Source organism: Chelonia mydas, chromosome 21 (assembly GCF_015237465.2).
Source record: "Chelonia mydas isolate rCheMyd1 chromosome 21, rCheMyd1.pri.v2, whole genome shotgun sequence".
NCBI lineage: Eukaryota > Metazoa > Chordata > Testudines > Cheloniidae > Chelonia > Chelonia mydas.
Window position 1 is genome coordinate 7948534 of NC_051261.2, and position 27865 is coordinate 7976398.

Here is a 27865-nt window from a genome sequence, read left to right on the forward strand (position 1 = left end):
GGATTAGCAAGTTCTTAATTGCCATAGGCATTTCCCCCGAGTACATAGGGAAAAGGACCCACAGGGTGGGGGGGAGAATCAGCTTCCCCGGGAGAATTACCCTGGGAAGGAAGAGACTCTTTTTAAGATCAGATGAGCTTATACCACACGTTCCCTGATCCTGCAAACACTTGTGCTTGTGTTTAACTTTTAACAGTCCCACTGAACTCAGTGGGACTTCACACCATGTTTAGTGTTAGGTCTGTGAACCAGTGTTTGCGGGATGAGGATCTGGTTCAGGATCCTGCGACTGCACAGTGAGTAGTGATGGGCTCTGCTTCTTCCTGTCAGCTCCTCGGTATCTATACCATGCACAAAGTTTACTCAATTGCAGAAAAATAAACGGAATGAGTTTGGCCCTTGATCCAGGAAGCCATGTCATTAGGGCAAACCCCTATGCCCAGATAGAGCCCTGTTAACTTAAATGGGGTGCCTCCTGGGCACAGAGGTTTTACCTGTCCAGAGCAGTTTGCAGGAGTAGGGCATTAGAGAGCCTGCAAACTCTTAAGCGCAAGTGGGCCCTTGCACATGTGGGGAGCCCTGCTACAGTTAATGAGGCTGCTCCCATACGTAAAGTTACGGATGTGTATGTTTGCAGGCTCAAGCTGGTGGGAAAAGAAGTTTGGGGTTGAAAAATGTGATTTTTTTTTTTTTTTAACCTCACAGCGCCTCACCTAGGATTAGGGCATCTTATGAACAGATCTCTTGTGACATTTGACTTTTAAAACCTTTTTTTTTTTTTTAAACTTAAACCAGCTCAAAACCCCAATCCCTGTCCCAAAGCCAACTCTGTTGTTTCCTCCTCATCTATTGAAAAAGACTGAAACTATTTAACTTGGCCAAACAGATCACAGAATCTGTTCCTGGCCTGAAACCACATGTTCCAGATCCCAGGATCAAAAGAAGCCGCGGCTGAGTCACCCCTGCTGCTGTGGTTCTAGGAGTCTGTCCATTAGAAGTGTCCGCCAAAAGTGACAGTATGCACTGTCCCTTTGTGCACCAGCTCTAAGCACCAATCCTTAGCTGTTTATTATGATTATTCACTATTTATATTACTCTAGTACCTTGCCTACAAATCTGAAAGCATCTGGGTTGGAAGGCTCCCTGTTTGTTATTTCTATTATGGTACGCGGCCGAGACCCTGACCCCATCGTGCCAGGTGCGGTACAGCCACACAGTAAGAGACCGTCCCTGCCCTCCAAAGAATTTAGGGTGAAGTCAATGGGGCTGGGATTTCACTCTTGCAGTCATAGGGTGGGACAAATGAAGTAGTAGTATTCCTATTTTAACGATGGGGAACTTAGGCCCAGAGAGATTAAAGCCCCAATCAAACGCTTAACTTAGGCTCATGAGTAATGGAATTAATTTCAACAGGACTGCTACACATAGGTGGTTGACGTAGTGAGGCCTAAGTGACTTACGAAAGGTCACATGGAACCAGGCATTGAACCCAGATCTCCCAGGGTAGCACCTTAACCGTAATGCCATCCTTCTTCTCATGACCAACATTAGCCTAGCCAATCCACCAACATGGTGGCACCTCTGTCATGCAAAACCATCACCCAAGGACTGACTCTAAATCAAAACCAAGCTCATCCATTTCTTCAGTGCTACACTGTGACTTATCAGACATGTTTGTCACTCCCAGTCATTCAAAGAGCTATTGAAATGTCCCTCTCCCAGGCTTTAGGCAAGCTCCATTCCCCACAGTTTGAGCAGGGAGCTCAGCCCTGTCCAGTCCCACTCATTTGGAGAGAGAGTCCTTCATTTGTTGCATTATCTTTTTCAGGCAATGTTTCAAAATGAATCTTCCCACTACTGCCATCAGGGGTTTTGAAAATTACTGCAGAGGTGCAGCCACTTGGGATCACCTTGTTTCCAGTCTCCCCAGCCCTGTAAGAGGTGCCACCCAAACTCCACCTATCCCCTTTAAAAGAGGCTGTGAAGAGCGAGAGCGAATACCTGTTGGACAGCCCAGATACTACTGTGAATAGTAATCACGATCCCTGCATACTGCCTCCACTAGGCTTTGAGATCTGAAGGGCAGAAGAATTCAACAGTGTTTAAAGTTAACAGGAGAAGGGAGTGAAGATGTCATAATTACTCACTCATGAGTTAATTGATAGTAATTAAATAAAGTAGGCAGTGAAGGAAGTGGCTATGTACTAGCCCTAAGAGTCATGCAGAGAGCTGGTGCTGCAGGAATGTCCTGTGTGCTCCAGGTCATGGGCAAATCAGCAGGTTGTCTCTGACAGGGTTAAATTTATGGGTCCCCCCACCCCTCCCGGCTGTTTGCAGCAAACAGAATCTCGCTAGAAGGTCTGAACTAAACAAGTGTTTGTCTCCTGGTGGAGCTGGCTGTAGAGGGTTTCTCTAGGTAGTAAGCAGCAGCCAGCCTTCTCTCCCCTCCAGCCCTGCCTTGCAAGGAGCACTCAGGTGGGAGTGGCTGACTTCTGAGTTGGGTGGCTTTGGATTTCTCTCCATCTGCTGGTGTCCTGCAGCAGGGGGGCTCCATGGCTGATGACATTGACTGGCTGGACCTGCCTGGCAGGTGGACGTATGGAGTGTGTGGAGGCGGGCGAGTCTTCTTCATCAAGTATGTTCAGCTGGCTTTCTTTGTTTTCCTACTTGCAGTGTGTGTGTGTGTTTGTTTTTGTTTTTGTTTTTCATCTCCCCCCTCTACAATCTAGTGCATGTTCTGGGCCAGGTGGTGTCTGGACAGTGGTGGGAAAGAAAGCTTGGCAGAAAAGCTGTGGGAGAGGGGGACAAGGCAGAAGGAATGGCACAGAGAAGAAGAGGGGGATTGTGGCCAAGTGTAGGGGGTAACAGAATTACTGGGGGCTGTGGGAGTTAGGGGTTTACCCCCAGTTCTTACTAGTCCCCTTGATGCCTCCACACCTGACCCTATGCAGACCTCAGGCATTTTTATTCCTCATTCCCTTCCCCCCCTTTTATTTCACTGCCTGGGAGGAGTTCAGGGGTGACCTGGCTGATACTCCTTCTCTCGTGCCCTGAAGCCTGGCACAACTATTGGAAGGAGTAGAGCCCCTCCATAGTGCAGCCACTGATAGGATCTGCTGTCTAGCAAGCCCTTTGAGGAAGCTGTAGACCAGCCCTATCCCTGATCTTCACCTTCTCCCTTCTGCTTCCCATTCATGCTACTGGGGACCTCCAGAAAAGGGATAGAAAAGGGCCCTTGTAAAGCTCCCCTCTGCAGGCAGCAGGGTGAGCACCTACCTCGCTGCTCCAGACAGGTGTGATGTATTTAGGAAGCCAGGATAGGAGTCCTCCCCAGAGTCAAGTGAATGTTCTGACTTTCTGTTGTTGTCCCTCACAGCGATGAGACAAAATCTACCAGCTGGGTGCACCCAGGCACCGGATCCCCCATCCAGAGTGGGCACTTTGCCAGCACAGGTAAGGAACAAGCCTACTAAAACTGCCAATGGCTGACTGTGTCGTCATGACTGCAGCTGCTCTCCTGGTCACATGTGTTTCCCCTTCCCCCTCTGCACAGTTAATAGAACATCCTGCAGCTGTCAGTGTTAGAGTATCCCCTCTAGAGCTACCTTGTAAACAATCCAGGGATGAAGGGGTTAATACATTTTGCTCCTTACGCCAATACTATCAACCTCTTTCAAGAGCCAATGTGAAATGTCGGCTAGTTTTAGCAGTGTTTGTCTCTAACAGTGTTGAAAAGGGGGGCTGATTCCTTCTATTGCTGAGAACCCAGACATGCTAGCATTGGATTGCTGTGAGAGGGAGCCAGAGAGCAAAACTGGCTAGAAACAAGAGTTAAACCAAGCTGAGTGAAATACTGGAAATCCTCTTGTAGCCTCAGCGGTGAAAACTAAACTAGCTTAACAAACTGTTCCGCTTCCAGTCGTCTGCAATGTTCTACTCCAATTCAGGGACACTGAATTTGTCTCTCTGCACACACCCACAGGGTTTCAGAAGGGGAGTGGGTGAGCTGAGGATTGTGGGAGTTGCAAGTTATCTCTTTGAATGTGGAGGTTGGGGGGAAGGGTTCCCTGGCCCTGCTTGCATGCTAGGGGGCCCCTGCAGTGAAGCCTGGGAGCAGGTGTCAGTTTGCAGCCAGTAAGTTGGGGGTCAGTTGTGCCTCTCAGTTTTAGGGTGCAGCCTGCTTTGTGTGTCTCTGGTTTGGGGTTCTTATGTGTTATCCTTCTGAATTCTAAGAAATCAAGTCATGTTACATTACAACCTTCTGGCAAGAGTATTTGTTTTTATGTAACTTCACAGCACACATGCAGGGAACATAACTGGGCCTGACTTGAAAGGCCTGTAAGGAGCCTAATTTCCCGAGGGTGGGTGCTCAGCTCTCTCTGAAAATTGGATCTCTTTACGGGGCCTCACATTTGAGGGCAGGGGCCCAAATCGCTAGGCCCTTGGAAATGCTGTGAGCGTCTGAACAAGTGAATTGTCCCACTATCTAGTTCTGTGCTGCTGTCCTCTGTGTGCTTCAGCCAGACCCTCGTAAAAGTAGGGGAAGAGCTAAAAACAACATGGGTTGTAATTTCTGACTCCGCATGGGTTGGGAGGGAGGGTGTCAAGACGGGTCACTTTCAGCTGAAATTTCCTGAGATGCCGCATTCCAGGTGCATAGTAATGGGTTTGTAACTCGGGAACAGACAGAGTTGTCAGACTGGAACTGACTCAGTGGCCCTTCTATTCCGGTACCCCACCTCCTGCCTCCCTAGAACTAGCTCATTGTCTCTCTGGTCCCTCCCCTTTCTCAACAGTGACCAATGATGGCTGGGAGACTGGAAAGATTGCAGGTAACTGTGCAATACTATCTCACGTGAGGGAAGCTCCTCTGAGCTTAGCTAGCAATCAGTTTGTGCCCCCAAAGCTGGTATTCTGGAATAATTTTGAGCTTGCCTAATGTAACTGCAGAAGATATTCTTATTCAAATGAGTGCTTTCTTGAAAGGTAATAAGCTAAAAATTGCATCTGTAATATCCTGCAACAGGGAGTTCCGCTCTTGAACAGATGAATGACGTCTGCTTTTGCTGTTGTATCTTTTCAGACTTGCCCAAAGGCTGGGAGACAGGCACCACATGCCAGGGGGCCATATATTTTATCAAGTAAGTGGGAAGGTTTTTATTGTTGTTTCTGCTGTTTGCTAACTTTAGGAGCTATTTCCCGCCCCCTCCCCCCCCCAGCAAATGCCTTTAGCTGTTTTCTGGGCTGGGGAAGTGGGTATAAACTGGGAGGACAGAACTATTGGGTAATTACTGAAATGTTGGAAGGGCAAGTGGGGCTGACACTGCTATAACATTTGATAGCTCCTTGTGCACAGTATGCAGCTATGCTGTGCGTAGGATTGCTTCAGACGCCGATGTGCTGGTGGAGGGTGAGTGGGTGGGGGTGTGGAGTTGGGTGGACAATTGGTATCTTCAGATCACGCATTGCTCCGGCCGCACTGAGTCAGTTGCACCTGCCCTCAGTGGGACTAAAGGACAATGCTGAAAAGGAGGATAGCAGCCAAAACCTCATCGGTGGCAGAGCTCCCAGTGTTGCTACAAGCCATGGAGTGGAACCTGTGTTAGCACTGTCGGAAACTAGGCTGAAGCTTGATCGCTGCATGCGGTGCCTTGTCCTTGTATACCCAGACAATGCCTTTCAGAGGCCTAAATGACCTGCTGCAATCAGCAAAATCCTCCCGTCATGCTTAGGGGTTGCATATCTCTTAAACAGGAGCTTTGCTGGAGCCAGGACTCCTGCCAGTTGTTGTTGAGGAGGGATGGGGCTTGGCGCTCCTCCAATTGGGCACTGCCCACAGCTCTCCCAGACCCCGGTGCGGTCTTTTCAGTAGCTAACACTGGCTGTGGTCCCAGTGGCTAATTCCAACCTGTCTTCATCCTGTCAGGTCCGGCCCACTCACTACTTTGGCTGGGTTCCAACTTGCTGCATGGATGACGGGATCTGTAGACGAGGCCTGCTGAGATTGGCGTTGTCTCATGTCTTTCATTCCCCAGTGCAAACTCCTCCCACACCTCCTACCAAATCCACATAGAGGGTAAATTGGTGTAGCTCCATTGACAGGAGCTGAGGATCTGTCCTAAAGTTTCTATAGCCTGCCCAGCCATAGGCTGAGCTTAAGCTCTGGCTGGTGGGATGACTCGGGTCATAGGCTCTGCAACCAGGCACATCCATGGATAACTGAATTTCCCTCCCAGCCCACATGCCATCCTTTCCCACAGGAAGGATCCCTTCTTCTGGAGAGGCTGCATCAGAAGCAGACACCCCCTGCTGACCCTCTGTCCAGGAGACAGGGCTGGTGCAGCACCAGCTTTGATCTTAGATACACAAGCTGGGAGGTTCCCCATTGGGTCACTCCCAGCATCTGCTGAGAGAGCTTGTGCCAGGAGAAACTGGGGACCACATTTAGGGTTGGTTCCCGTGCATGGACGAGAGCCCCATGTGCCACACTGGTATTTTAGATGCAGACACTTCTAGCAGGGACTTCAGAGGGCTCTGCAACATCGCGGGCAAAACCAACCAGCCCAGACCATCCTGTATCCAGCCCTATTTGCATGAAAATAGTCTCTTCTCTTAGGGAAAAGTCTTGCTGAGTAAGAACTTTCTCAAGCCTTTTTGGATCCTCCTAGAGAACCGAATACAGAACGCTGTCGCTGCTACAGCACGGTTTTAAACCAAACCCTGGTCAGGCTCTCCGGTTCTATGGGCCGGATCCTCAGCAGATGGAAACGATTGTTGATTATTTGTATTGCGGCAGGCTTGGCCCAGGACCCCATGGTGCTAGGCACTGTATAAACACAGAGCAAAAGGACAGTACTGCCCAAAAGCTTGCACCCTAAATAAATCAGCACAACTCCTTTGATTTCCACCAGCTGAGGATCTGGCCCTACTGTACCCTTCCTCGAACCCTGTTGCCTTCTTCCCTGTTGGACTTTTCCCTCAATGATTTTTCTGGGGGGAGCAGTGGTGCTTTCTCTCTGATTCACTTCCTGCCTTAAATCGGGGCCATCTTGTCTGTAACTCTGCAGTGGGCTGCTGTGGAAAGGATGCTGACGCCCCGGATGGGAGGATTATGGCTCCTGGGCCACTTGGTTCAGCCTTCCTTTCTGCCAAGGCACTAAGCAGAGTTCCAGCTTGCTTTGTGGCTGGCGTTTCAGAGGAGATCTCTACACCGTGGTGCTATCTGCTCTGCAGAGTGACATCACAGAATCTGCAGAGGCCACAGCACTGGGTGCAATAAATACCTTGAGAGATCAAAAATCCTAAGGTGGCTGATTAGCGGCCTAGATCGTACTCTCTCTAGGCAACGACTGTCTTCTGTTACTTGCTTGTGTAGCACGCAGTGCAGCTGAGCCCTGAGCCTTGATTGGGCTCCTAGGAGCTACCAAATAATAAGCTGTAAGCAGAGGGTTTGCCCAGGTGCCTTGGCTAGAGCTTCCTCCTCTGCCACCCCTCCTGTCTGTTTGCCTGCTGCTCTCCACACTATCTGCATATTCCCTGCAAAGCGCTCTGCCATGCAAGGGGCTGGTGGTGTGGCCGCATTTGCAACAGCTTCCCACGAGGTGGTGCCAAAGTGTGCAGGAAATGTACAACGGGCAGCTTTAGAGGTCTGTTTTTGTGTGTGTGTGTGTCCCTTCACATTTCCACACACGTGAGGCGCAACCCTCCATGGTAAAATGCGTGGTGGGCAGAATCTCGCTTGACTGTCCTTTGGTGCCAGTGTGATGTGGGGGGAGGGTGGTGGGTGGTAAGAGAACACAGCTTAGCATCAGGGCTACTATATTGGTCCTCCTTAGCCACCATTTTAGTGTGACTGGCTCTGTGAAATCGCTCCCTGCCCTGTCTGCTCCAGCCCCTCGGTCAGCCTGGCCCTCTGGGGAGGAAGGGAGCGTTGGCTGTTGCTTTCCGTGCTGGCTGGGGGCTTGGACTCCTCTCCCCAGCACGGAGGCGGCAAGGAGAAAGCGCTTTCCTCTCTTGCTGCCTCGCCTCGCTCTGTTCATCAGAATTGTGCCCTGAAAAAGAAGGGCCCTTTTGTGCCCAGAGCAGGCAGCAGGGGCTCTAGGCACAGGGGCTCTAGAACTGACCACCGGCCTGTGGGCCATGGCTTCTCCCGCTGTGGTGAGGGGTAAGGGATTGAAACAGCCCCCGGCTGAGGGCTGACTCTTGTCAGGAGCTGTGCCAAGCCCCCTGCCCCTCCAGCCCCAGGTGCCGATGCAAGGGTGCTCGTGAGGTTCCCCTGGTCTCTTGTGCTGGCATATCCCTTTTCCTCCTTTGGGCCTGGCTGTGATGTAACTTTCACCTCCTTAAGGACAGCCTGCCTCGCCAATTGCATTTGCCCTTGACGTTCTCCTAGCGCTGGCTTTTGGGCCCCTAGAAATCCCTGGGCTGTGGGGTGGGGAGCAGGGCTTTTTGGCAGTGGGGGAGAGGGGTGCAGGACAAGGCCAAATTTACGGTGGGGCTGTGGGGCCTGCGGTTGTCAGAGGTCAGCGATGGGCGAGCTGGGTTGAGGGGGAAGAGAGAGGCCGATGGAACAGGGGAAGGGACTGCGAAAGAGGTGCCCACACAGGATGTTGGAGTGAGTCTGTTGACCCAGGATGAAAGGCTAAGGCTCAGCTGGCTCTCTAAAATTAGCTGTATTTGAAGCTGTGGCTGGAGCTCTGAAGCCCGCCCTTCCCTAGGCTTCAGGGCCTGAGCTCCCTGCAGCCTGAGATGCGACTTCAAAGCGTTGTCTGCTCTACACAGCTGTTTTAGAGCGCTAGCATGAGCCCTGCTAGCCCTAGTCTGTTGACTTGGGCTGGAAGGTCTCATGCCCCCAGATGGTGCTGGCCCTGCACCTACGTAGCTATTCATTAGCAGTGCTGTTGGTCCAAGGTCACCTTAGCCCTACAAGCCTGGCAGGGAGGGGGTTAACCTGGATCCTCAGCCCATCACCGGTGAGGGAGGGGTTTGGAGATGTGGGGCAGGGAATTCAGTGAAAGCCAATCCCCTCTCAGCCCCTAAAGCTTCCGGCTAACATGGATTAGAGGATCAAGGGTGTTTTTCTTTTCAGAGAACCTGTGACCCTCCCCCACCCTGTGCCAGCCACATCTCTGGCTCTGCTCCAGTGCCAGAGAGTCCTGCACTGCTGGAGGGGGGAGAGAATAGCCTCTCCCCCCGCCCCCCCACCCCAGCATGGTGACATCTCTTAATGTTGTGGTCCCCAGCAGGGTAGAGAGAACCAGGGCAGTGCTGTGTGCCAGGCCCCTGCACCAGCAAGGGACCCTCTTCAGTTAAGAACTCTCCGCCTGCCTGCCCGTTGCTCAGAAAATCTCTGGCTCTGATCCCTGAGCGCCAGGATCTTGGTGTCTCACCCTTCTGCTCAGCAAGGTACTGTGAGGTTCTTATTGCTCAAACGGGACAACAATGAACAGCTGTGGCCAGACAGTCTGGTTAATCAGTGTCCTAAAGAGGCCTGTGCCCATTCAGGGTTGTGCTGAAAGTTAGCTGTAGAGTGTCTGTCCGCTGGCTGCTAAGGACGAGTCTGTCTGTCTGTCTCACTGCTTTTCTTCCCTCCTATCAGCCTGTTACCAGTTCCCCTTCATGCTGATGTCCATGCTGCATCAATAATTGGACATCCAGATGCTCTAGGGCTGTGCTCCTTAGAGAGCCTTTCCCAGCGACCACAAGTCAAACCCAAGGTGGCTGTGGGCAGCTGCTTCCCCGGGGGCAGCTAAGTCTTCAAACAACCCCCCGATTGTGTTCCCTGCTGCTGCTGGGGGTGTAATTGGGTGCATTGGGACGGAAGTGAATGTGGACAACATGCGAACATTTGCCCCGGCAGCGTTTTAACCCTAAGCTGCAGCCTAGGCTCTATAATGCTGTTATAGTAACACAGGTTAGATCATGGATATGTTCAGGATTTCAGAAGCACTCAGCATTGTCTGCAGGGTTAGGCCATTGGAGTTGATAAGAGGATGGCCCAGTGGTTAGGGCACTAGCCTAGCACTTGGGAGATGTGGGTTTAATTCCCTGCTCTGCCACAGACCCCGTGTGTGGCCATGGGACAGTCACTTAGTCTCTCTGTGCCTCAGTTCCCTATCTGTACAATGGGGATAATAGCCATGCCTTGCCTCAGAGGGGTGTTGTGTGGATAAATACACTAAATATGTCCAGATACTACAGCAATGGGGGGCAGATAAGTACCAGAGATAGGTGGTAAACCTCCCACTGACTTAATGGGAGCTGAGTTAAGCCAGGGCTGAGTGCTATTGAAAAATCCACTGTAAGAATCTAAGTACAGACACCCCGTAGTGAGACCTTTCCAGCTGGGAATTGTTTCCCAGGGGAAGGAGTGGTGCCCAGTCACTTGGCATGAATAAAACTAGGTTGAACAAGACACTGTCTGATGCCCATCCTGCACTGGTGAGAGGTGGCACTGCATGCCTTGGGTGATGTACTGAAGAGTGGGGCAGGAAGCCGTTTTCCTCTCCTGTGAACGTTTTCAAGATTGACATATGCTTCCCATCCCGAATCGGGCTGAAAAGTTGAAACTCAAATTTTTCCAACCAAAAGGTTGTTGAGTTCGCTTCGGTTGAAATGGGTTGTGGGGATTGGTCCTGCTTTGAGCAGGGGGTTGGACTGGATGACCTCCTGAAGTCCCTTCCAACCCTGATATTCTATGATTCTTCTTCTTTATCTCTTTAAGTCTTCATTGACTCAAATTTCTAAATGAAAAAGTCATTTTGACTCGAAAAACTGAAACTTTCCAGTTCAAAAATGTCAGCATGGGGCATGCTGACCATTTCAAAGCTCTCTTCCAGAGGGGAGATTCGTAGAAATTGACGCTGTGTCATGAACAGTTTTGGTTTTAACCAAAACTATTTGCAGCAAAAAACCCCAAAGAGTTAGCCAAAAAATCCACGCCCAGCCCCACTGTACAGGGGTGGATCCTGGTGCATTTACTCTGTTGAGTTGCCTCCCTGACAGCGGCGGGGTTACTCGTGGGAGTCAAGGCTGCAGGATTGGGCACCGCTCAGTGGTCCTGGCGTGGCCCCATCCCCTACGTTAGCCACCTTTCCATGCGGGTGACAGTAATGATTAAACTGCGTGGCCTGCCAGGTTGTAAGGGGTCACCCAGCTGTGGGGGGCTGCTGTCGCTGCTCTTCCTAGGATCAGGACAGAGTTAATCCTGCTCCCCTACTACTTACTTCTTGCTCGAAATGACAGCTCAGGCATCACGTGACCTTTAAGTACCCTCGGGAGCGCATGGAGCATGCCCAGCTCCGGCTCCCAGGGAAGGATGCCGGATTCCGCAGCAGCATCTTCTTGCCGAGCTGAGCCCGGTGACTGTCTGGAGACAGAGATGAGTGACTAGCAAGGGAGGGAGGGGGGATCTGAGTGGGTGTGGGGGGAGAGAGACAGCGGCTTCCATTCCCCAGGGAGCTCTGCAGGGAAGGAGAAGGGGATCTGGCTGGAGGAAGTTGCAAGGAAGGGTCACCATGGCTTGGGATCTAGCCACACGGCGAGGAGGGACGCGGAGCGGCAGCACGGTGAGTCCTTGTTTAATGCCTCAAAGAGCTGACATCATGCACAGTCTTGTGCTGGCAACCGCTTTCACCACGGCGCCCGACCTGGGCTGCTTCCCTGGCAGGTGCCTGGATCATGGAGGCTGTGAGGATGCTAATTATAGCCAGGGTGAGGGATAAATATTTCAAGCGCAGAGCTCCCCTCCTCCAGTGCAGGGAATCCGCCTGGCAAGGAGGCTTCTAGATGCCAGGTTCCTGGTCTATTGCAGCCTGCACTTGAATTGCATCCATTCCCCCCCCCCCCTCCCCCGTTTCTGTGTGGACAGCCGTCTTGCTGCGCTGTGCCGTGAATATTACTGAGCTTTGCTGCCACAACCAGGGCTGAGTGTGCCAGCCAGTGCGTGCTCCTGGGGGCAGTGTGTGTCGGCCGGCTTCATGGGCAGCAAGAGGCTCCCCTGCTCTGTATGCGTTTGTGGTGCCTGCCTGGGTGTATGTTTATAGCGTGTGAGTGGACAAATATCCGTAGAGGTGGCTTTGACAAGCTCCCATGAGGCTGTAGTGATCTCGCGTCCCTGTTGCGGTGACACCCTGATGAGCTTGTCAGTTTGTATCAATTGGTTTTTGGCATCCCACCAGTCCTGGGGACCCGAGCCCTTCTTAAGGGAAAGGGGATCTAAGCAGTCAGGGGTGGGCCCTGCCTTTGCACAAATTCTGAGTGTATGTCCTCTTGGTGGAAACAAGGTCTGTAGGCACGAGGCAACAGTGTTCAAAGGGACAGAGCACATTCAGAGGGGGGGCCTGGGATATGGTGAGAGAGGGAGAACGCATCAGGTGAGATTGGAGGAACACCACATCTGTGAGGTAAGGGGGGGATCTGTTGTGTTTTTGGGGCTCTTCATTTTCCAGGTGGGGAAAGTGAGGCACAGAGGGGAAGTGACGTGGCAGAGCTGAGGTTAGAACTTGAGTTCCTGGTCCTGTTCTCTGACCCTTAGACTACAATGTGCTTCCATTGCAGGATGCTGCTTGGAAGGGCTAACTGGAGTCAGTGCACTATCCTGAGGGAGTGCTGGTGGCAGTCTCCCCTCTAAGACAGTCCTGTAGCCAATGCCCCAGAGGTGCTATGTTGCTGGAGAAGGTGCCAGGCAAAACTGAGCCCTGACCAGTATGTTCAGTAAAGATCCCTGGCAAGTTTCATTGGGGGCTGGGGGGACCCATTGTCTTGGCCAAATTCCAGTGTGGATTGCTACATTCTGCCAAACTAAATTTCCCCTGCAGTTTCAGTTCGATACAGAATCCTTCATCACCTTGTGTTTTTGTGTGATGCATCTGTGCCAGCAACAACTGTCATGCTCTGCACCAGCCATGGCTGCATTTCAGTGCTGGAGAAGTGATTCCTGCATGTGTGTACTTGAGAGGCCTCTCAGTAAAAAAAGGGGAAGTATAAATGTAATAGATATTGTCATTGTGCTCTACTGAATGGACCTGGACATACTCAACTGCATGTCCTGCTAGTATAGTGTGGTTGGAGACTCTCCTTTAGCCCAACGGACAGAGGCCTGGGCTTTGGGAACAGGAGGATCTGGGTTCTATGCCTGCTGCCCCTCTGAAGTCCAAAATGGCCACGTTGTACAGTCTGGTGACATACAGAAAGGCCTCTGTGCCTAACGATTTGTTTGTAGTAGGCTGAACCCATATCTTCCCTAACAGCCGTGCATTGTTGGGTCTAGTCTCAGATCTGGAGAGATCTTTTGCTTAGGCTGCAGCCTAAACAGACCACGATCGATGTCGTCTGAGATGTTGTCTGATGCTTAAATGAAACCCCAGCCTGTCTCTGGGACTTCCAATTGTTGGTGTCTCTATCAGAAAACGAGCACATTCCTCTTCTGCCAGGAGCCATGGTCAATACTTATTTATGTGTATTTGTTATTAAAGATCCCAAATGCACTCAACTAGCCAGTGTACGCAGGTGTTCTACTATGCAGGGGCTGAAGGAATAAATCCTGACTGATTGTTATGAGCTGTCATTCAAGTGATGCTTTAGTATGTTGCTGTTAAACCTCAAGGAACATGTTCTGATTCATCACCTGGGCTGATTTTGCATGCATCATCAAGTCTATTACATTGTGGTGTAGTTTTGCTTTGTGAACTTAATGCTGGTGCGAGGAGCTGGCTTGACCGTTCTGGAGAGTACCTGCCTCTCCATCCCCAGAGCAGGCATGGTACAGGTGAGCCTCACCCTGCTGCTGTGCCTCATCCCTGGCCTGGTGGCACTTGCTCGATGAGTGAAAGGGGAATTCAGCCCCCCATGGCGCAGACAGTCCTCTTCTAAGCTTGCTCACAATGGGACTGTTGGGTGGTGGGCGGCTTGTCTCCACTGTGGTCATATCTGCTCGGAGCTGGACTGAACCCAGCAAATTCACTTCATGTAGGCCCCCTACTGACCAACAACTGGGCCTTGAGGCAAAATTCTCCATCTCTGAATCCCCCGAGCATCCCCGTTGCCCTTCGTGATTCTGTTTAGTCCAAGTGAAACGAAGGTTAGAGATGCATCATGGGAGCGGGAAGGGTCAAAGCCCCTTCCCCACCTGGGGCAGGACTGGAGGAAAGCTCCCATGCAATAGTGGAGTCTGGGATGCTCTGTGGAGGGGGCCTGTGAATGCTGGTGCATGGGCTGGTGAATTGTTACCCTCTCTAATACAAAACAAACCCGAGACCAGCAGAATAAAAACTAGATGAGTGGGGCAGCCTTTGCCAGGCCTCTTAACTTCCTACTACTTGGCACATCTTCTCTTTCCAAGTAGCTTCTTCTACCCAGCACTCCAATCTCCTCTTTCTCTTCTGGGCTAGCTCTGTTCTTTTCTACTGGGCATCCCTACCCCCAGCCCCAAGGGAGATCCCCCTCCTTAACGGCAGCCTCTCAGAAGTAGCTATGTGGCTCGGTTCACCCTTTGCTTTCTTGGCCCCTCTGGGGCATGGGGCATTAGGAGCTGATGCCGTCTCCCCTGACCAGACAGGCAATCGGAATACTGTGCATTTACACAGTGGCATTTCAGGTGTGGGCATTGACCGATCCCAAGATGTCTCTGCCCCAGGTGTGAATAAATCTGCATGAATTCACTCAGTGACGAGTCTTCCATTTGTCTTGTGCTGGTAATGAGATTCAAGCATCCCCCTCATCACTGAGGTCACTTCTTCTCTCCTACCCTCGTTAGCGGCAGGAATGTTCTGGCTGGTCCCAACAGCCATGTTCCCCCTGCTCAGGGTGAGGTGGCAATGGAGGGAACAGAGTATTTCCTCCTGAGGGGCAGGAGAAGAGTGCTCTGTGTTTCCTGGCTGTGGCTTGCAGCTGCCATGACCGGCAGGAAGGGCCCAGTCTCTATTCAAGCCTAAGTTAATTGTATCCGGTTTGCAAATTAATTCCAATTCAGCAGTTTCTCATTGGAGTCTGTTTTTGAAGTTTTTTTGTTGAAGAATTGCCACTTTTAGGTCTGTAATCGAGTGACCAGAGAGATTGAAGTGTTCTCCGGCTGGTTTTGAATGTTATAATTCTTGACGTCTGATTTGTGTCCATTTATTCTTTTACATAGGAGACTGTCCAGTTTGGCCAATGTACATGGCAGAGGGGCATTGCTGGCACATGATGGCATATATCACATTGGTAGATGTGCAGGTGAACGAGCCTCTGATAGTGTGGCTGATGTGATTAGGCCCTATGATGGTGTCCTCTGAATAGATATGGGGACACAGTTGGCAACGGGCTTTGTTGCAAGGATAGGTTCCTGGGTGAGTGGTTCTGTTGTGTGGTTGCTGGTGAGTATTTGCTTCAGGTTGGGGGGCTGTCTGTAAGCAAGGACTGGCCTGTCTCCCAAGATCTGTGAGAGTGATGGGTCGTCCTTCAGGATAGGTTGTAGATCCTTGATGATGTGTTGGAGAGGTTTTAATTGGGAGCTGAAAGAACTTTGCATGTGTGCCCATCCCCGCTGCACAGAGCTCGCTCCAGGTGCTGTGGGTTATGGTGTTTGAAACAGATGAATAAAAAGAGCATCTCGGTCAGCAAAGCAAAAGGCTGTGCCCTTAAAAGATGCCACAGTGGCAGAAAGAGTTACATTCACTGTCTCTTCCAGAGACTCATAGGGGCCTAAGTGAGCAGGAATTGTGTGTGTCTCGTTCTAGCTCCTAGGCCTTGCCTGCCCGCAGGATTCTCCCACTAGTATGGCTCCTTCTGTGCTCACAGTGGTGGGAGTCTTAGTGTAGACACTCTGGTGGTGTCTAGACTTCCTTGAAGTGGGGCTCGACAAAATGCCAGCAGCTCATTCACACCCATGCCTGGGTGGAATTAGAGAAACCCGAGTGGGCATTGTACAGCTCTTCACACAACTCTGCATGACAGGCTGTTTCTCTGTTCAGGTGAAGCCCAGAACTGGAATAGCAGGGGGAGGCTGCAGCTCTGGGGTTGAGGTGCATTGGCAGAGCTCTGGCGGGGGTGAGGGCAGTACTGGGGGAGAGGCGGGATTTGCAGGTCAGGAATGAGGTGTATCCACAGCTGTGGGAGGGCTCAGGAATAAATCAAGAGCAAGATTAAGGTGCATCAAAGAAGCTGAGGGTGGGCATACTCTAGGGCTGGACTAGAGATGGGCAGGTCAGATGGGAGGTGCATTGTAGGAGCTGTCTTAGGTTCACGTGTAAGGACCTTGTTGGTCTGAAGTCCAGTGTAAATAAACTAATTCACTGGTCCAATAAAAAACAGACTGAGTACCTTTCACCTGGAACGGTGCCCAGCAACCCCTGACCTGGCCTCATCTGATCCCTGAATGACGTTAATGATATCCTCCCATCGTGAATACTCCAAGCCTGTTATCCCTCAAGTCCATGCTGGGCACAGCTTACCCCTTTGCCAGATGGCTGCTGTGATGGCTGCATAATCTGCACAGATCTGGGAGTCGGAAGTGAAACCGAGAGTGGCAGATCCTCACTGAAATGCTCCAGCAGAGAGGGGAGAAGAGGCAGGCGTTGTTCCTGGGAGGTTCCCTGGAAGGATGTTTCCTTGTTCACACAAGGGGTCCTTGTGTTCTGAAATCCAGCCTGAGAGGTCTCCAGGGAGGCACACTTGTAGGTACAGGAGGAGATGGAGGGCAGCACGGCTGGCACTGCTACCCAGGAAACTTAAACATCACAAGTGGCTGAAGTGGCCTTAGAAAGTATCCTCGAGTGGGGGAGGGCTCCTTGGACAGGGGATTTATTTTTACCAGAGGAAACAGTTTCCTTTGGAACAAGGACATTATCAGGCACTGCATGTTGCTCTGCAGCCTGGAATTAATAAGACCATATTGGCTTTCTAGCACTTGGCTGGAGTGAAGGCGGAACGAGCCCCTCAGGAGGAGGGAGATGGCTTTTTTTCCCCTTCTTCTTCACATCCACACACACACATCTGAATTAATTACCTCCTGTTTCCCCAGCCAGGCTTATTGCTGTCAGAGCGCCCGCGTGGACAGCTCTTCTGGGCTGCTGTGCACAGCCCAGAGGGGGGAGAGCAGTGCCTCTTTGGAGGTGAAGCTGCAGCTGCTCTTCTGGTCCTATTCTTCCCACTCTCCCATCACTCTGAATGTCTTGGAGAGTGTTTTTTGCCAGCTTGAGAAATGGCAAATTAGGACAGAATGAGCCACATGGGGAATGGAGCTGTCAAGCAGTTGCAATTCCAGCAGGAGGCAGCCTGCGAAGCCCTTAAAACCCAATAATAATGGTTTTCAACAAATCTGCAGCACCTGGGAACTGGACAGTGTTCAATCTGCTGACAACCATGACTATTCAGAGCTTCATGCCCAGGGCCAATCTAGAACCTCTGATTACAAAAGCACAGGTCCCTGAGCTAAAGGAGACTCTCCCTTAGGTGTTTGCAGTATGGGGTGTATGATGCACAGGTCAACTATTCTGATTTTCTCCAGTAGATAGCAGTGGGGGGGGGGAGGGAGAGGGAGTGTATATATATCTTTCCAAGGGCTTGTCTACTCAGTGTGTAGGGTGTAGTGCACCAGCTTGCTGTGCAGTAGCTCACCATGTGGACGCTGCAACCATGCAGTAAAAGTCTTGGCGTGCTGCGGACTGAGGCCCTGGCTGGCTGTGCGCTAACTCACCTTATAGACAAGCCCTCACGCACTCTACTCAGCTGCCTGCAGTAGGCTTCTGTGGTGCCTTTTGTCTGAGGACCTCAAAGTACTTTACAGTCAGTAATGAATGAAAGCAGGCCAGTGTTCTCACCCACGTCTTACAGATGGAAACACGGGGGCACAGAGAGGCTGAACGCTTTCATACTCAGGCCCGAGCGTTAGACGCTGTAATCAACGGCCTGACACTTCTCGTTCTCAGAAGAAATAGGGTGCTCAGAACCTTTGCCATCGGGCCTCTTCGTTAGAGGTATAACTGTAGGCACTTAAGGTTGAAAAAACTTGGTTTCCCAGAACCCAATGAACTCTGGAACTCCTGGTGAGAAGGGTAGAGGTATTAAAATTCTTGCATGTCTGGTAACCATCATGCGGTCCGTGCGAAGGGTGGCCCATCCAGCTGGGTTTATTAATGAGTCGGGCAGGGTGAACTGGCTGGGATATAGTAGCCACCCTCTGACACCTCAGCCCAAACCTGTTTGCGTGGGGGATGGATCCCCTGAAGTCGGTGGGAGGCGTCATTTAAAAGCACCGGGTGTTGTATGTAGGGAGACACGTGGCCCCATTTTAAGTCTCACCTAACGAGTGCACCCGAATGTGCAGCTGCTTCCCCAGATGAGCCCCTCCTGCCTTATCCGTCCATTGCAACGCTCAACCCAGCAGGTCCCGAGGGTGCTCTCCTTTTTGGCCCGCGTGTGTCTGGTCCAGAAAGGGAAGCAGGTCTGTGATAAAGATACAGCGCCAATTTTGGGCTCCGTAGGGCCCTGCATCCCTTTCTTCCCAAAGGACGGGGGGGCAGGTGAGGTGGGGGTGGCGGTGCACTGGGCTTTAGGCTTTAGCTCTGGAATGGGACTGTGCCTCCCGCAGCTGCACGCGCGGCTGCATTTCGGCATCCACGCTGGGCAATCTTTGACCTTGCTGGGGAGCCAGCTTTGCCTGTGGAGTTCCCATGGAAACCAGAGGGTAGCAGTAATTGGCCTTGGAGAAGCTGGGGAGGAAGAAGGAAGGGCTAACGGTGAGATTCTCTGAGGCAGGAGCGCCAGAGAGGGGATGAGCCTGGCGTTCTGTGAATCATGCCCTCTGGAGACAGAGCTGGGAGCCGGCGCCGTTGCGGCCAGAGGAGATTGTCCAGGCAGAGATCTTGTACGAGAGAAGAGGGGTGCAAGGGTTGGGCGGCGCCTGAGTTCTAAGGAGATGGTGCTGGAGGTGCCTGTGTCTGGGGGCTCATTTGCTGGGGATGCATGCTGCCATCTCCTGGCGGTGCATGCCACATCCCAGTGGAGCGGGTCCTCATTCTTGATGGAGAAATCCAGGCCCATGGCTTCTTCATGGGCTGTCAGTGCATGGCAAGCCCTTTGCCAATGAACTGCTTTGTCAAATCCCATGGCAGGCGATTGTCAGTGCTGCCTAGCCTCCGTCCTCGACTGGCATAGGGCAAAGGCACTGGGCCGTGCGGGCACGGTCTTAGCAGCTGGCTTGCTGAGCCCCTCACTGCTCAGTGGCTCCCTCCCACTAGCATCCTGCAGTGCTGCTCAGTGCCAGCGTCTCCTGTTTTCCCTGGTAGTGGTTTGGAGAGGGTTGTGTGCGTGTTTGCACGGCCTCCTGTCTCCTGGGCGGTGGCCAGACCGATCCCAGAGCCCTGCTCAATCTCCAGCCCAGACCTTATGTCAGTTGGAATAGAATTCAGAGCAAACACCATCCAGACATGTGCATTACGGCCTAATCCTCCCTGGTGGTTGGTGAGGTTTGGTTAACCCTTAGTAGCCCTGCAGGATTTTTGCCTTGCTGTTTCCTCTCCTACCAACGCCCCTGTTCTGTGTGGGAGCTGGGAAACTAAAGGAGAGGCGTCATTAAGCTTTCTGTGCAGGGTATCTTTTAGGCGTGGGAGGAATTTCTTCTACCTGCGGCCACCCCAGTGCTCTCTTGTGTTGCCTTCCAGATGTGGAATGTTAGAGGCAGTCGCTGCTCGCTTGCTGTCTCTCCCACTTGACTTTGTTTTCCTTAATCTGAAATAAAATAATCTGTATTTCAAATAAATATCTTGTGCTTTGCATATGGGGGAAAATCACTCCCCCTTACCTGTCACTTCCCCCCGCCATCACAGTGGCTGGTGGTTCCTTTTCTCTGCAGTGTTGCCAGCTCTCTCGATAGTCAGGGTATTTCTTAAAGTTGCAGCTCCTGGTGGGAAAATGGTGTGTGTGTGTGTGTGTGGGGGGGGGGGGGTTGTTGTGTTTTAATGAAAGTTGCAAGCCCTCAGCTGCATAGCAAAGCTGTAACATGTGACCGGAGAGCACCTCAAAGGATTAGAATCGAGAAGGTGGTAATAATAATAATTAATTAATAAAAAGGACACGACATCTATTGGAGGGGTCGATCATACTACCAGTGTACTAGACCAGGGGTTCTCAACTTTTTTCTTTTTTAAACCCCCCCCCCCCCAACATGCTATAAAAACTCCACAGCCCAGCTGTGCCACAACAACTGGTTTTCTGCATAAAAAAGCCAGGGCTGGCATTCGGGGGTAGCAAGCAGGGCAATTGCACGGGGGCCCACGCCATGGGGGGCACTGCAAGGCTAAGCTGCTCAAGCTTTGGCTTCAGCCCCAGGTGGCGGGGCTCAGGGCAGTGGTGGGCCCCAATGAGTGTAATGCCTGCCCTATTTGGCAGACCCCCTGAAACCTGCTCGTGGCCCCACAGGGGGCCTCTGACCCCTGGTTGAGAACTGCTGTACTAGACAGAGTCACTTCTGCTCCTGCACCTGGTGTTTTTGCCCCACAAGCCAGGGCTGGGCAGAAGAAGAAGATTGCTAGACAGCGTCCCCCGGCATGCACAGCCAGCTCTTCAGAGGGCTGTTCCCGTCTCCTGCTGCTTGGCCACAGCGAACCTAGCTCATGGGTACAGCTCCCTCCAAAGCTTCTCCCTCTCTTCCAGCAGGGCTCTGGCTGCAGCTGTTTGATATGCAGCCCTGGTTCTGTGCGTTGCAGTCAGAGTGGCGGTGGGATGAGTCTGTCTCTTGCTGAGCAGGGTTCATCAGCGTGCAGGGTGGAGCAGTTTCTGGAGTGAGCTGAAGGAAAGACAATACTTGTGGCTAGAGGTGACCTGCAGTTGGTAGGTAGAAGGGTGGGGGGGAAATCAGCTTGAGCCCTTTGTGATGCATAGAGATGCTTGGAACGTGGTTTTACACTAGAAAATCAGCTCTTGTCAAAACCTGTTTTTCATGGGAAACTCCAGTAGAGTAAAGACCTAGGAGTGTTTTGATGTTGGGAATACAAGGCAGCAAAAGCTAACTTACTTAAGAGAGGAAGCAAATTGTACTTGGGTTGTGTAACACTTTGTAGGCATTTTTCTCCTTTTCTGTTAAAACCAAAGACCTTTCAAAGAGTCAGGAGACAATTCTGCTGGATGTGGGAATCACCGGGGGAGATTCTCTGGTCACTGTTATGCAGGAGGTCAGACTAGATCATAAGGGTGCCTTCTGGCCTTAAAGTCGACAAAGATAAAAGCTCTTTGATAAAGATTTGACACCCTAATCCTCCGAAGAAGGGAAGAGACTTCCCACTCCCTATTTCTGGGTCATCCAAGGCGACCTTCATTTTAAACCAGGGAGACTTGAGAGTCTTGGTATTTCTAAGTGGTGGGGGGGGGGGGGGAAGGACTTTTGGGGAAAATACCTTTTAGATGCCACCTTCATACATCAGAGTGAAGCAAACGGCACTGAAGCGTTCTGCTCTCTCTCACATCCCCTTGACGAGTCACCATTAAGACACTGGGAGTCAGGAGATGTGGATTCTAATCTGCCCCAATTTGTTAAGGCCCCTTTTGGCACTGTCAAGTCTTCTGTGCCTCAGTTTCCCCATCGGTACACTGAGGATAAGACCCACCTTACAGGGATGTATGCAACTCCATTTATCAGTGTCTGCAAAGTGTTTTGAGATCCTCTGCTGGAAGCAACACAAGCTTCTCATGTAATGAAATCCCCACTTCCCGGAGTCTGCTGCTGCGAGCTGCCAGTCTTCCTCTCTCCTGAGCTATGCAGAACCATTCCTGACGGTCCGGGGTGGGGGAGTGTGAAGTGGTGAAAAGTGCCCCATTTGCAGGAAAATCAAAGCTTTTGTCCCTCCTTGTTTGATTTGCAATGGAAAAGGCAGCTTCTGGCAGGTGGGAATCCTCCCAGCCAAGGGGGTGAAGTTCTACTGCATCCCCCCAAACCCCAAAGAGAGGAAGAGCATTTTGGTCTCCATGACATCAGGGAAGCTGGAAGTGGGTGACTCTCTGTGGGGTTCGGTCCAAGAGACTCCCGGTTACCTCTGCTAGGCCTGAGCCATCTCAGGTAGGGGCCACATGCCTCTGGGTTCTCCTCCATTGCCCCCAGGGCCCCGTAGCACAGGAGTTTGGTGGTCTGGGCTCTGATCAACCCTCCAGCAGCCTGATTGACTGTAATGTCTCACTAACCCTTTATTTCCCCCTACAGCAGCCACTCAGGCAGGCATTAATTGCAGGAGCTGCCAAGGCAATAATTAGGGGATAATGAGACGGCTTTTGTGGGAGGCTGGCAACTGGTGCTCCATGTCGACAAACACCCTGTTTTGTTGCTAAACAGCCTGGTTCCTCCCCCTCTCACGCAGAGCCAGCCTCCCAGCTCGCTTCCTTCTGAGCTGGTGGTACCCAGGGTGTAGCCTGCCCTGGCTTCCTCAGGGCTGCCCCTGCAGGATTCCTCTTGGTGCCAATCCTCCGCCCTCCCTGCCCGACTCCAGCTGCGGCTGCTTTTAAATTGGCAGGTCCCCAGCACTTTGGGTTGGCTCCCCTGTGGCTTTCCCCACTTCCCCGTGGTTTTCAAGGTAGCGTGTAAACGTCAAGTGAGGCCGTTCTTGTGGAATGAGAGTTGTCCCGAGTTAGCGTAAGCCATGGACAGGAACAAGGCAGGCCTAATCCAGACGAGAGCGTCCACCCCAAGGAGATTGTCAGGAATAACTCCATGTGTCGACGAGCGCCTTGACAGTGCCCCTGCTGTGAAACAGAGCCTATGCCTCCCTCCCTCAGGAGGGTGCGGGCTCCGAGAGTGCAGCGGGGGAAGCCAAAGAAGAGCCTAGGTCGAGAAGGGAAAGGAGGCTCGTTTGGGTGGCTCATTCAGGCCACGGGGGCGCACGGAGCATTTTCATGGGAGAGCCAGGCTGGGCGAGCCCCCACCCCAGTATACTGTCTCTGGGCTGCCCTGCACCTTCCTTGGCTATCCAAACTCGGGCCCCCCTCCTCCTTTTTCCTTCTGTGGCTTTCCCGGGCGAGCCGGGACAGGAGCTGCTGCCAAACAGCAAGAGGGTCTTGTTCCTCCTTCAGGGTCAGCACTCGCTTTCCCGGGCTAATTATGTAACCCTCGACAGTTCAGCAGCCGCAGCGCTGGTGGTGCAGAAATGGCGCCCGGCTCAAAGCAGCCATGGATCCAAGTCTCCACCTGAGCCCCGCTCGGGGGGGGGCTCCCAGCCGTTAGCGCTCAAGGGAAGGGAAGGTCGGGGCCTGGGCCGCCCAGATGAATCGAGGGCAATGCAGAGCTGCTGCCCTCCGTTCCCTCCCCCACGCGTAGGGGCTGATCATGCAGGCTGCTGAGTGCCCTCTGCACGGTGACTTCACTGGCAGCTGACCGTGCCCGCAGGCTCAGGCCAGTCAGCCTCAGGAACATGCTGGCTCTGGTGGTGCACGCTGGCTCTGGCTAGCTAGGCCGGCTGTGGGAGGCGTCCCCGTGGAACTAGGATCGGAATGGATGATGAAGAGGTTTGAAGTCAGCCGCTGCAGGGCGTGTACACAGCTAGGCACCCAGCCCGCAGTGTTACCGAGCTCCCGTTGGGAGTGACATCCAAGCATGGAGGAGTCGCAAAGCCAAGACTAGCCTGACAGCACCCATATTCCTGTACCGGGGATTGGGGGGGGTCATGGCACTGCCAGCCCTGCTATACCGGTTCCACTTGCTCTCCCCAGCCGGCAGCGGCCTGCTGCTGATTTTGGGACTGACTCTCTCGTCTGTCGTTCTCAGTGCCAGGCCGCATGTCCGGAAGAGCATTGTTCTGGCATGCTTTATCTGGGTGCTCAGTGGGGAGGGCCGGCTGTCTGGTACCACAGATGACTTGCCCACAGATTCAGTCTGCAGCCCACTCGCCCTTTGCTCGCCCTCATTTGGAAGGGGAGCAGGGCATGTTGTTCTGGATGTTTGCAAGAGGACTCTGGTGGGGGGTAAGCCTGCTGGTTCCTGGGGCGACTGGTCCTCTGCCAGAGAGCAGGAAAAAGCAAGAGGGGGGCACGAATGCTGACTGTGAATGGTGAGAGGGGGCAGAAAATCCCAGGCGGTTACAGAAAATGGATAGAAAACCCCACCCAATTGGGAATGTTCTCCGTTCCAGATTGTCCCTCAGTCTCTTACTGGTCTGAACAACCCCCCGCTGAGCTGCGAAAAGGGACGCAGCATATGGGGAGTCAATGTGAGAAAATCTTAACCCAGGTGCCTCCTGACTTTGAGAGGTGACACAGTATCTTATTTAAGAACAGGCAGGGGGCCCACCCCCTCTGGCTACGGAGCAGTCCCAGGGGCTGGGTGAGTGGTGGAGCTGGTGAGAGCTAATTACAGTGCACCCCCAGTTTGCCTCCAATGGCTTTCTCGGCTCTCCCAATACAGGTGCTGCTGGGGAGGGGCAGGCGGTGTGGTCTGAGCTCTCATCCCACAGCTCTTCTAAGCCTGTGCAGAAGCCACTGTGGGACCTGTTGGATTGTGCTTGCAGGAATGTGTCCGTGCACAACCAGATCAGATGCGTAACAGGGCTGGCGTTAGCTGGGGAGGATGGTGGAGGCGGTTGATTTTCCTGGGGTTGTGTGGGGTGGCGGTAGCATTCAGCTGGGATCCCTTGCTGTGTGCCCCTTGCCATGGGCCGTCGGGTTCTCGCTGCTGGGGTTCTGTGCTGTCTGCGGTCTCCGTTACAGGGGCGCTGGAGCACAGATGGAGGTTTAGGGAAGGGGTGGCACAGGGAGTCTGGAGACTTCTCTCTTCTTCCCCCCTCCTCCCATTGCTGCCCACACTGAGCTTGAGACAGTCTTGCCTCATGGGCTGGGGGAAGATGGGTGATGCCCCTGGGGGTCTGGGGGGTGCCCAGCACGCCTCTCCCAATATCCTGTCATAGCAAATGACTGTGGACTGCAGCAGACCAAGCGTCTCTGTATATACAGGGCCTGATCCAAAGTCAATGGGAATCTTTCCATTGACTTCACCTGTCTTTGGATGAGGCCCTGGGGACGGAGAGGCTAGGGGAAAAGGCAGCCCTGCACAATGAGGTGAAAATGTGCACACGCTTGCATACAATCTGCCTGTCCCTAGGGCTTTACTACGCTGTCCCCCGGCTCTGGGTGAAGCTAGGAGAGCCAGGGGCTCAGCAGCAGAGCTGGACAGAAACTGCCAGCTGGCTTTTCATGGGATGCTTTTTTTTTTCCCCTCCCGTTCAAGGGTTAATTTAAAAAAAAAAAAAAAAAAAAAGCTCTTTTATTAATGAATGAGAAATTATTTTTGTGATTGTTCAGCACCCAAAGCGCTTTTTTCCATCAACATGCACGATCACTGCAGGGCAAAAACTTCAGGGGAAAAACAGGGTATGGGAAGCCCAGGACTCCTGGGTCCTGCATCCGATGAAGTGAGCTGTAGCTCACGAAAGCTTATGCTCAAATAAATTGGTTAGTCTCTAAGGTGCCACAAGTACTCCTTTTCTTTTTGCGGATACAGACTAACACGGCTGCTACTCTGAAATCTGAGCTCTGCCACTGACTCAGTATGACCTTCACTGAGTCCCTCTCCATGCCTCAATTTCCACTCCTGCAAAAAGGGGCTAATTCACAGGGTCATTGGAGGACCTAAGTGATTGCTCGTTGTAAAAGGCTTTGAGGTCCCCAGATGAAGTGCTGTGGTAGTGTGCAGCCCTTGGATTTTACTTGAGATCCAGCTGTGCAGTGGGGACAGGCCTAGGGTTTGACGGTGGGGGGCACATTGGAAAATAAAACCAACCTCCATGTAATCCCCGGCCGGGTGTAAGAAAGTGATGGATTAGCTCAATCGGCTTTAACTTGTCTTGACCTGTTCTGAGCCCAAGTCAGGGGCTGTGGGGAAAGGAGTCTGAGCCGTGGATTGCAAAGGAAGGATTTCTAGAGACCAGCGCTCCTATTTCAAGTCTCTATTCTTTCTGGTTGCCCAGAGTATTTCCTGGGGCGGGGTCCTATTGTCGAAGGAGTTTGGCTTGAGGCCGAGGGGGCTGTGTGGGCACGTCTGACCCTTGCTAGCTATAGCCTTTCTTTTAAACTGAGATCTCTGCCTTTCTCCACTCGTTAAGTGCAGAACCCTCTGGTTGGTCTGTTCTCCATGGCATAACAGCCCCATGCACGAGGCCCGAGGCGCACACAAGCTGTTAACACTGCCCATCATTTCGTCCCCTGTTATGTGAAGGGGTAAATAACACTTTCTTAACTGTCATGATTTTATAGATCTCTATCATATCCTCCATAGTCATCTGTTTTCTAAGATGAACTGTCCGTCTCTTTAATCTCTCCTCATATGGAAGCTGTTCCATAACCCAGTCATTTTTCTTGTCCATCTCTGTACCTTTTCCAATTCTTAGATATGTTTTTTTTGAGATGGGGTGACCAGAACTGCATGCAGTATTCAAGGTGTGGGCATACTATGGATTTATATAGTGTCAATATGATATTTTCTGCATTATCTGTCCCTTTCCTAATGGGTCCTAACATTCTCTTTGCTGCTGCACATCGAGCAAGTGTTTTCAGACAACTATTCACGATGATTCCAAGATCTTTCTTGAGTAGGAACAGTTAATTTAGAACCCATCATTTCGTATGTATAGTTGGGATTATTTTTTCCAATGTGCATTACTGTGTACTTACTAACATTGAATTTCATCTGCCATTTCATTGCCCAGTCACCCACTTTTGTGAGATTCCTTTAACTATTCAGTCAGCTTTGGATTTAACTATCATGAATAATTTGGTATCATCTGTAAATGTTGCCACCTTATCGTTTATCCCTTTTCCAGATTATTTATGAATATGTTGAACAGCATGGGTCCCCATGCAGATCCTTGGAGCACCCCCGCTATTTACCTCTTTCCATTCTGAAAACTGATTATTTATTCCTATCCTTTGTTTCCTATCTTTTATATCCTATCAGTTACTCATCCATGACTGCTTCCCTCCTATCCCATGACTGCTTACTCTGCTTAAGAACCTTTGGTGTGGGACCTTGTCAAAGACTTTCTGAAAGTTCAACTACACTATATCCACTGGGTCACCCTTGTCCACATGTTTGTTGACCCCCTCAAAGAATTCTAATAAATTGGTGAGGCACGATTTCCCTTTACAAAAGCTGTGTTGACTCTTCCCTTACGAATTGTGTTAATCTATGTGTCTGAAAATTCTGTTATTGTCTACAGTTTCAACCAGTTTGCCTGGTACTAAAGTTAGGCTTACTGGCCTGTAATTGCCAGGATCACCTCTAGAGCCTTTTAAAAAAATCGACATTACATTGGCTGTCCTCCAGTCATCTGGTACAGAGGCTGATTTAAGTGACAGGTTACATATCACAGTTCTGCAGTTTCATATCTAAGTTTCTTCAGAAGTCTTGGGCAAAGACCATCAGGTTCTGGTGACTGATTACTGTTTAATTTATCAATTTGTTCCAAAACCACCTTTCTTGGCACCTCAGTCAGGGACAGTTCCTCCGATTTGTCACCTACAAAGAATGGCTTAGGTGTGAAAATCTCCCTCTCGTTCTCTGCAGTGAAGATTGATACAAAACGTTTATTTAGCTTCTCTGCAGTGTCTTGTCTTCCTTGAGTGCTCTCTTAGCACCTTCAACATGCAGTGGCCCTAATGATTGTTTGGCAGGCTTCCTGCTTCTGATATTCTCTTGTGTCCTCATTTCAGGCACCTCTCCACCCTGAGACCTGCTCACCCCTGCTTAATAGCAGCTGGACAAATGTTTCTCAGTGCAGCAAAGTCTGCTCTGGGGAAGGTCTGTGGGGACCCAAGAAGCTAAGGGGTGTGTGGGGGTAAGAGAGGGAGAGCAAGAGAGCGAATGACTGTGGGTGACCCACAACAGTGAGTGTTTGCCAAAGGTGATGCAAGACCC

General features: G+C 51.6%; 1 protein-coding gene across 3 annotated transcripts in view; it reads left to right on the forward strand.

Annotated features, from left to right (window-relative positions):
- The first annotated feature begins 2317 nt into the window (after window positions 1-2317).
- The window catches only part of PLEKHA6 (pleckstrin homology domain containing A6), a 144425-nt gene continuing 118877 nt past the window's right edge, over window positions 2318-27865 (forward strand). The window contains exons 1-3 of one of the 3 annotated variants that reach the window (XM_043533789.1): window positions 2318-2635; window positions 3377-3453; window positions 5084-5141. In XM_043533789.1, the coding sequence (XP_043389724.1) occupies window positions 2553-2635; window positions 3377-3453; window positions 5084-5141 (218 nt within the window). In that variant the 5' untranslated portion in view covers window positions 2318-2552. Of the gene's footprint in view, window positions 2636-3376; window positions 3454-5083; window positions 5142-11423; window positions 11568-27865 lie in introns of those variants that run through there. The other 2 variants (XM_043533793.1, XM_043533792.1) reach the window with 2 other exon arrangements.